The following is a 10,141-nucleotide window of genomic DNA, read 5'->3' on the forward strand; positions in this document are numbered from 1 at the left end:
TGATGATGGATGATGGATGGATGGATGATGGATGGAGGATGGATGGATGGATGGATGGATGGATGATGGATGGAGGATGGATGGATGGATGGATGGATGGATGGATGGATGAAGGATGGATGGATGGATGGATGATGGATGGATGGATGATGGATGTTGAATGCATGCTGTAGGAGGAAGTGGGGGCGGGGTTAATTGAAAAGCTCCTACAGAAGTTTGTAATGAAAAGCAGCAGATTAACTGAGAGTGTTTAATTAAGATAAAGACTAAATGAAGTATTGTTCTGCTGCTGCCTGATTACACACACACACACACACACACACACACACACACACACACACACACACACACACACACACACACACACACACTGTGTTTCCTATCCTTGTGGGGACCTACCATTGACTCCCATTCATATCTAACCCCTAACCCTAACCCTAACCTTAACCCAGACCAAAACAATGTCTAACCCTAAAGAAACGTTTTTGCACTTTTACTTTTTTCAGTAACAACAACATGGCCAAGAAAACACTGTTTAAACTTGTGGGGACCAAAATGAGGTCCCCACAAATGGCATTTCTTTTGGTTTTCCTATAGTTGTGGGGACATTAGAACATCAGCCACCACCTGATCTCTCTCTCTCTCTCTCTCACACACACACACACAGACACAGACACAGACACACACACACACACACACACACACACACACACACACACACACACACACACACACACACACACACACACACACTCAGTAACACACATTGCTGTGTTACTGAGTGTGTGTTCCCCACAGAGCTTCAGTTAATCAGATGTTTCATTTCTAGTAGACCTTCAGTTTCTCTGTCTCCAGAACCAAACAGAAGGGTGAGAGTTAGGTTCTTCTGATTCTTCTTGTTCTTCAGGTTCTTCTGATCAGAAGCTGCACCTTTTCATCTTTCAGGCTGTAAAACCATAAATATGACATTCAGACATGAGAAGCTGTGACTTCTGTTTGCAGTAGAAGAAACGGAACATTCTAGACTGTTGGTTGAGTTCTGATATCAGCCAGAGCATCTGGATGAAGAAGCTTACACCATGAATAACATCTGAGAACATCAGACTCATGAAGCTTCTGGGATCTGGTGGACAGGACTGAGAAGTTTACCAGCAACATGGAGACATTAGAACAAATTGTCCACGTAGTTGACTGTTCTCAGTTCTTCAGGTTCCTCCAGACAGTGATGAAAGAACTTCTTCTCATCTCTTCTTCTGTGGCGGTTGTGGAGGACCAGCTGTGATCTAACCCACAGATGGAAAATTCCACCTAGTTCCAGATGACCAGAGAACATCTGGTTGGTTCAGCTTCAACTGTTGCTGTTCTGATCCCATCTTCTCTATTTCAGGAGGTTCTGCTGAAGCGAGCAGCCGACCTGGTGGAAGCGCTCTATGGGATGCCCCACAACAACCAGGTAAGCTGTCAGTGGTTCCTCATGTAGAGATGAGAACCTGAGAGACTGAACGTCCTGCAGGTCACTGGTTCCTCTGATGTTCACACAGTAGCAGACAGAAACAGGTGGAACCAAAGAAAAACTAAACCCAAAAACACACCAGTGGTGGTGTTCAGAGCTTCAGCACCTCGATTCGTACAAACTCGACATCGCAAAGAACCCAATTCTATTTTTTTTTCATGTGCAATTTTTTTCTTCTTTGTGACTGTGACCATCACCTGTCCTCATGGCAAATTAACCTATCATGTTTATTTCAAGCTGTTTCCTGCATTATGCCATTGAGGGCTGTGCACACCCAAGTGAAACATAAAACAAACACAGGACAGACAGAAAGGTGAGGCACAGACAGTGTTCTCAGAGAAAAGGTACATTTTATTTGTTTGTGCTCTTTAATTCACACCTAAAAACCATTTACAAATCCAAAACCCTTCACAAACACCAGATACGACAAAGTCCCAACAGGATCAATCATGAAGATGTCAGGAGACCACAAGAAGGATAGATAGAGCAGAGTGAGATCCACAGACACTAACCCAGCAACCTCCACTGACTCAGCAACCGGAGGAACAAATTCTATGGGGATGGCTAGTGTGACGTCACGGACCACTTCCGTGTCCAAGCCGCGGCGCACCGAATGAAAACACAATGGCAGTAGCGAAAGAACCGGTCACCTTTTTCACTGTGACATCTTATTTTGCGGATTTTCCGAAGTCGGTAAAGCGAGGTCTTAACTCTTACAACTCAAACAGAGTTGTAAGAGTTAGTGTGCTGGCAGGTGGTTTTAAAGGGAAAGTGCAGGCGTCAATGAAAAGGAAAACGTACAGTGTTGAGGTGAGTAGCTAAGTAGCGTAAACTAACAAACACAGGATGTCAGAAATAAAGCTAGCTTTATCATCTGTGTGAGGTTAAATGTCGTTTACTTGGCTTTGTTAGAGTTGTTATGTTAGATTTAAAAAGTATACTCTGAAGATTCCCAGCAGCACACTCGAGCGCTAACTTCTGCCGGGAGCACATGGCTAATTTGCATATGTAAATAACTACGCATCTCTTTACACTAATCATGAATCCATAACAGTTAAAATAATCTTAGCCAAACATTTTTAGCAAGTCAGTCCAAGTATTGGACTCAATTAAATCCAAGTCACATAGACCCATATCCTAGTCAAGTCGAGTATTTTGGGCAGATTGGTCAAGCAAGTCCAAGTCCCCAAAACTGGGACAAAAGTCTCCCTCGGCAGACTTTATTCTTATAAATTAAAAGTATAAACTTATTATCAGAGACTTTAATCTCGACCACTTTTAGTTTCTTTTGTAATGTGGCCCAAACACTCCTCATAACACAAAAAGACAACATAATTCAAGCGGCTAATACTAGCTAGCGCACGTTAGCTCCCGGCGCTAAATGTATTTTCTAAGATTAGAAATCCAACTTACCTTATCAGTGTCAGCCATCTTCTCTTCTCCTTTTCGTCCAGAGGAAAGTGGTAGAAAGATATCCTTTTATTTACATCATTTCTATTGTTGCAACACAGGACACAACACAGCACCATTATATCGTTGGTTTGGTAGGACACGGAAGTGACGTTTTTGGACACGATGACGTAGTTACTAGCCATCCCCATTGAGTTTTGGTAGGTGCCGGTGTGGTGGGTCTGACATGCATGAAAACCTCCACCAAAAGGAGGGAGCTGTCCCCTCCAGCCCAAGGAGGTCCACACCGCCCCCCCGCAGGAGCCACCGAGCAGAGACCCAGCCCAGGAGCCCGGAGCGACCCCCCCGACACAGCCAGAGCCCCAAGGCCCGCGCAGCAGGACGGGCCATAGCGGACCCACACGGCGCCCCACCAGCCCACAGCCCCACTTCCCCCACGACCACCCGCCCCCCCCATCCTCCCCTGCAACCCGCCCCCCCCCGCCCCCCAGACCCCAAACCCCGCCCCCCACCGCCCCACCCCCCACCACCCACCCATGAATGTGTATGTGGTGCATTAAAATTGGGGGAAGAAGTGTCAGGGTGGGGGCATAGATGGGGGGGCCACAGTATAACACTGCACTGGGGCCTATCCCGTCTAATGACGTCCCACCCCATAACCACCCACTCCCCAGGTAGTGTGGTGCATTAAAATTGGAGGGGAATTATGGAGTAGCAATAGTACCTTTCCACCCCCCCTCCCCCAAGGGATGTGTTGTGTGCCCTATGTGTATATTTACAAGTTGTATTGTGCGAAGCTAGTGAAGTGAATTAAGAGGAGTGATCAACGGGGCCCCACCCAGCCAGGCGGAGGGAGGTGCACATGCAAAGAACCCAATTCTAATTCTATGAGAACTTCAAAGATCTCCAACGTGTTAGAACTCCTCAGTGCCTTCGTCTTTACTCCTCAATCTGCCTCGTTCAAAAATAGGAAATGGTTAGGGCTAGCATGCTAACCAATTAGGAGGCTAACATGTTAGCAGGCTAACTGGCAAACGGGGTAACATTTTGTTGAGCAGTTTGACTTTGCTAACTATCAGATCGTATAAACGTGATGAAGATGAAGCTAACAGATGCTAGCTGTAGTGTCCTCACCTATTACCCAGCATGCAACACTCTTTCTGTTAAATAAAGTTCATTCTCTTGTAAAACTAGATGGTAGAACTGAACTGTCCCCACGGTGACCACCAGGGGGCGGAGTCTGAGCACTGTGAACAAACAGACAATAAAGTTTCATTCAATCTGCAAAAACAGGAAGTTGAAAAACGATGAAAGAAAATTTAATTCTCACAATAAAAACTACAGAAACTGAAAGAGCAGCAGGATGAAGCTCATCTTCCTCCTCATCTTCCTCTTCCTCCTCTTCCTCATCATCTTCCTTCTCCTCATCATCTTCATCCTCCAGGTTTATGAGTCTCCGTCTCCTGAAACAGTGAAATACTGATGGAGCTCTTTATATTCCCTCCGACCGACTTTCTCCGACACGCTTCTCAACCGTGACTTAATCACACATACAGAGTAACACACACACTGCAATGCACACACAGTAACACACACACACTCCTGCAGGTCTATTGAAATGAGAGCGTAACCTTGAGCAGCACAGAGGTTGTAAATGGATGTAAATCCAACTGTAGTCACAATAATCATCACAGTGTGTGTGTCATGTATGTACAAACTAACATTTAACAAAGTGAACATGTGTGTTTTAAATATTTAAATAAAGTGATGAGGTCAGAACACCACCTGCAGATCAATTCATTTCAACTGAGTTTTATTTATATAGCACCAATTACAGTCAAATTGTCTCAAGACGCTTTACAGAACCCATATGCCTGATCGATATCAAATCAATCAGATCAATCAGATCAATAACAGATCAATCAGACCAATCAGAAGGCCTCAGTGCACATCACAGCGATCAATAACGTCAACAAACTAGTTCACAGCAAAGGAGTCGAGATGAATCGAGACATAAAATAAACAGGATCAATAAACATCAATAAGGACCAATAAAGATCAATAAAGACCAATACAAGACCAATCAAGATCAATAATCTAAAATCCATCTAAACTGTGGATCCAGCTAAGGAAAACTTTTTAAAGACATCAAAATGCAACCAACATAAGAAAAAGTAGTCAGACATTTATTATAAGGAAAACACTAAAATAATAGAAATAATAGAACAAAATATGATCCAGGATAATCCAGATTTGAGTTCAGATTAATCCAGATTAATCCAGGTCAATCCAGATTAATCCAAGTTCATCCAGGTTAATCCAGGTTTGAATCCAGATTAATCTAGATTAACCCAGGTTGATCCAGGTTTGTCTGTGGTCTCTGCAGGAGATCATCCTGAAGCGAGCAGCCGACATTGCAGAGGCGCTCTACAGTGTTCCCAGGAACCACAACCAGATCCCGTCGCTAGGCAACACCGCCTCCCACGGCATGATGGGAGTTAACTCCTTCAGTGGTCAGCTGGCCGTCAACGTCTCCGAGACAACACAAGGTACTGCAGTACCAGAAGTACTACAGGAACGGTAGTAGTGGTAGTACCACTGTAGCACCCCTGTAGCACTCAGAGGTACTGAGGTAGTATTACTGTAGTAATCCTTAGCATGGTGGGTTACTGAGGTAGTACTGAAGTAGTATCCTGTAGCAGTGGCAGTGGGTACTGTAGCGGTACTAATAGTACCTGCTCTCCTAGTTGGTTACAGCCGGAACACCAGCAGCGTGTCGCCGCGGGGATACGTACCAAGCTCCACCCCCCAACAGAGTAACTATGGGAACACCGTCAGCAACAGCATGAACGGATACGGCAACGCTGGAATGACCAACCTGGGAGTAGCAACGTCTCCAGGATTCCTCAACGGCTCCACGGCCAACTCCCCCTACGGCAGTAAGTATCAAGGTAAATACTCCCGGTACTACACTACCAATACTAGTGCTAATACTTCCAACAGTAACACCAATACTACCAGTACTACTGATACTAGCAACACTACTAACACTACTACCAGTACTGTCAATATTACCACCAATCCCAGTACTGCAGTAGCTGTAGAAGTGATACTTCCAGTGCTCCCAGTGCTCCCAGTGACCAGTGTGTGTGTGTTCCAGTTGTCCCCTCCAGTCCCACTATGGCCGTGTCCAACTGTAACTCCTCCCACGGCGTCTTCTCCTTCTCAGCTGCCGTCAAACAGAAGAGCGCTTTTGCTCCTGTCGTCCGGCCGCCGGCGTCTCCTCCTCCTCCTCCGACCTGCTCCAACACCAGCAACGGACTGCAAGGTAGCACCTCCTCTCTGCTCCTCCTCTCTGCTCCTCCTCTCTGCTCCTCCTCTCTGCTCCCTTTAACTTGTTTCCTCTTCATCCTGAGGTTTTCTGTCTCCTGTCTGATCTAAAGTTCTGCAGCTCTGAGGAACCAGAACCTGAAGGAGAGAGAACACAGAACAATGGAACCAAAGGAACATTTCTCTGATGATTTATTTTACAGAACATAGAACCTGAACCATCGTGTCCACCATGTTTCCTCAGATGTCTCCTCATCCTGGAGATGTTCCACAGCTTCTATAGTTACAGTTACAGCTGTGTTTCTGCTGAGCATCACCTTCTGGTTTGATGAAACATCGATCACAGCTCAGACTCGGTTCCTTTTCCTGATAGAACCAGAAGCTTAGTTCAGAGTAGAACATCAGATGGTTCTTCTGATCGATGGACTCAGATTGTTTTGTCCTTATTCCCCCAGTAAATAAAATCCAGTCGATGTTCCATCTGGAAAACAACGTTTACGTTCATAAACCAGCAGGAAGTTCATGTTATTGATGTTTAAACAGTTGCTGGTTCTAGGTGGAACATGGAGAGAACAGGAGAACCTTTAAAGGGTTAAATATGTTGGATTTATTCTAAACTGATCAGACTGATCAAACATCAACACAAGTTCTTATTGTTTGACTCCTGCAGCTTCACTTTCATCAGTTCTGCTGTAAACAGCAACAACAACAACAACAACAACAACAACACACACACACACACACACACACACACACAAATGTTTGTACTTCTATCTTAGTGAGGACATCCATAGGCGTAATGCATTTCCTAGAGCCTTACCCTAACCTTAACCATCACAACTGATTGCCTAAACTTAATCCTTACCCTAACCCTAACCAAACATCAATTCATACCTGTTCTCTAAAAACAAGTCTTCACCCTCAAACATGGCTGTTTCAAAGTGAGGACCGGCCAGAATGTCCTCACTTTGTAAAAATGTCCTCACTTTGATAGTTAAATGCAGAAAATGGTCCTCACCATGTAGCAAGTACAAGAACACACACACACACACACACACACACACACACACACACACACACACACACACACACACACACACACACACACACACACACACACACACACACACGTGGTAACCTGAGTCCTGTTAGAGCTGCATGCAGACTGACAGGACAATCCATGTTTTATTCACTACAACCCACAGATACATCGTCTGAACACACACACACACACACACACACACACACACACACACACACACACACACACACACACACACACACACACACACACACACACACACACACATTAGACACACACTCCTGGCTGTGTGTGTGATGTCAGTGTTTCTGACAGAGAGGTTTGTTGAGTGTTAAATATTCATGTTGCTCTCCGCCTTCGTCGAGGCAGAAAGGCCACAGAGTGTGTGTGTGTGTGTGTGTCTGTGTGTGTGTGTGTGTGTGTGTGTGTCTGTGTGTGTCTGTGTGTGTGTGTGTCTGTGTGTGTCTGTGTGTGTGTGTGTGTGTGTGTGCCATCAGTGAATCCAGTTATTAATAGTTCCAGCAGTTAAACATGTTTTCCTTCAGAACAAACATCTGAAGCTCCAACCTGATCTAAAGTCATTAAAGGTTCTGAAGGTTGTGTTGGTTCTGGTTCTGGTGGTTCTGGTTCTGGTTCAGGTTCTGGTTCTGTACTGATTGCATTTATCATGATTTTTTTTGTCACAGTACAGTTTGAACTTTGAAGGATGTCATAAAATCTTGACATAAAATAATTAAAGATTTGCAAAAAAAAACCTGTGTTTAAATGTTCCTCAGAAATGTTCTCCTGGACTAGAACCTAGCTGATGGTGTGTGTTGGTTCTCTAATGGTTCCTTTGTGTCTCTGCAGCCATGTCCGGCCTGGTCGTCCCTCCCATGTAGAACACCTCACCTGTCTCCTCCCCTCAGCCACGAGCACTAATCACCTCAAAGAGGAGGGGCCTGGGCCCTCAGGAGGCGGGGCCTCAGGCAGCAGCTGACCAGTCAGGACAGAGTGCATGGAGCCTCTGATCTCTACAGATGAACTAAAGGACTTTTGTACAGCAGTCTGCTGCTTCAGCTCTGTGATGACTCTCTGTTATGTTCTGTGTGGGGGCGGGGCATGCTGATGTAATAACTCTGATGTCATACCTGCCATGTGACATCACTCACACTCCTTGTGATGTCACCTTAAAGACGTTAAAGGCCCCAAATTATACTTTTAATCCCTTTTTGTTTACATGAGGAGGAACATGGGTTCCTCAGAGAACACCTCTGAAGAACAACCTTTAGCACGACAAAGAACGTTCTATAAGAACACACTTTTTCATGTTCTTTAAAAGAACCCCAGTAGTGCCAGAAAGAACCATCAGAGATGATTCCTTCAGGCACCATAGTGGTGCTCTAAGAAGCTAAAACAAGTTCCTTAAGGAACCACTTCCCACATAGTTCTATGTGGAACCGTCTGGTTTTAGGGGTCCTTCAGAGTGAGATGTTCTAGTTAGAACCAGCGGTGCCAGGGTTAGAGGGTAAGAGGAACTGTTTTCATTCAACAAAGAACCTTTTAGGCAAAGGTTCTGAATGAAACCTGTCTGCAAACAGTTCCTCGAAGAACCTTAGAAATGGTTCCTTTAGGCACCATAAATGGTGCTTGGAAGAACTCTAGATATAGCAGGTTCTTTGAGGAACCTTTAAATGCTCCTCCAGTTAAAGTTGGACAGGTGTAATGGTGGTTCCTGATTGGCTCCTCCCACTTGAGAATCAATCATATCCATTTAAGGTTCTGCTCAATCCTGGCCTTCGATGGTTCTAACCCTAACCTCTAAGAGCACACTGAGAAAAAACACTGAATAAAAATTACCTTTTACAAGCCCTATCCCTCCTCCAACTAGTCCCTCCCTCTTATATTAAGCCCCGCCCCCATCTGTCTGTTTTTTAATGCTTGAACTGTAAAAACGAATCCCGCATCCTGATACGCTACTGTGACTGTCCGTCTTCTTGTTGTGTTTCTACATGATCCCCACCCCAGCACTCTCGCCCCGCCCCCAGCACTCTCGCCCCGCCCCCCGTGTTTTCTCTGTGGGTTTTGTGGGTTTTTTTGCCAAAGTTGTAGCTGGCTGAATATTGATACCGTGTCTCTGTGGTCAATCACACCGCCACCAGGAGCCTCCTTTTGTACCATATGGACTGAACAGTGTTTCTATCTGCTGGTTTTGTACACATGGATGTCGTGTCTTCATGGGTCTGTGGTGGTGCCACACTCACATCAACCATCGTTTTGTACTTCAAAAAAAAACTGAATGTCTTCACACATTTCTAGCGCTGTCAATCAAAGCTGACGTCCAATCAGCTCCACTCGTTTGGTTTCTGTTGTTTTGAATGTAAAATGTTTGGTTGTTCTGAAGCGATTTCTTTGCACTGAATAAAGTCAGCAGGTCGCTCTGATGGACTCCTTCTTTGAAACACACCGACAAACGCTATAGTAATGCCTGGATCCAACAAAACACTGAGAAGCCTGAAATAAAACAACGTCCAGCCAACAGCCTACACCAGCTACAGGAACAGTTCCTTTATTTACCACCAACAGGTTCTAGAGTTCAGCTCCTGTAGTAAGAACTGGGGACAGTTGTTGGTGGTGTTTAAAGTGTTTTTTATGATGTAAAGTTAATATCAATCATTGTGAACACGAGTTTAAGAGTTGGTCTGCTTTTAAACAGCCACGGATAAATGATGAGACCAGCCCTGGTTCAGTTTTGTGTTCATTTTAAAACCTGCTACCACTAAAGGTACATTTGTTTGGACTGTCACAACCTGGCTCAAAGGAAGGACAAAAGATGGAGATGACCCATGACAAATTAAAGTTAAATG

At 44.9% G+C, this 10,141-nt stretch overlaps 1 protein-coding gene across 7 annotated transcripts in view; it reads left to right on the top strand.

Annotated features, from left to right (window-relative positions):
• The window catches only part of ebf3a (EBF transcription factor 3a), a 75,639-nt gene extending 65,924 nt beyond the window's left edge, over window positions 1-9,715 (top strand). For 2 of the 7 annotated variants that reach the window (XM_051939555.1, XM_051939554.1), the window contains exons 12-16: window positions 1,388-1,453; window positions 5,310-5,472; window positions 5,671-5,862; window positions 6,153-6,251; window positions 8,145-9,715. In XM_051939555.1, coding sequence (XP_051795515.1) covers window positions 1,388-1,453; window positions 5,310-5,472; window positions 5,671-5,862; window positions 6,153-6,251; window positions 8,145-8,176 — 552 coding nt within the window. In that variant the 3' untranslated portion in view covers window positions 8,177-9,715. Of the gene's footprint in view, window positions 1-1,387; window positions 1,454-5,309; window positions 5,473-5,670; window positions 5,875-6,083; window positions 6,252-8,144 lie in introns of all 7 variants that reach the window. The other 5 variants (XM_051939551.1, XM_051939552.1, XM_051939549.1 and 2 more) reach the window with 3 other exon arrangements.
• Window positions 9,716-10,141: the final 426 nt, after the last annotated feature.

The sequence above is a fragment of the Acanthochromis polyacanthus genome, chromosome 19 (assembly GCF_021347895.1).
Source record: "Acanthochromis polyacanthus isolate Apoly-LR-REF ecotype Palm Island chromosome 19, KAUST_Apoly_ChrSc, whole genome shotgun sequence".
NCBI classification, from domain to species: Eukaryota; Metazoa; Chordata; class Actinopteri; family Pomacentridae; genus Acanthochromis; species Acanthochromis polyacanthus.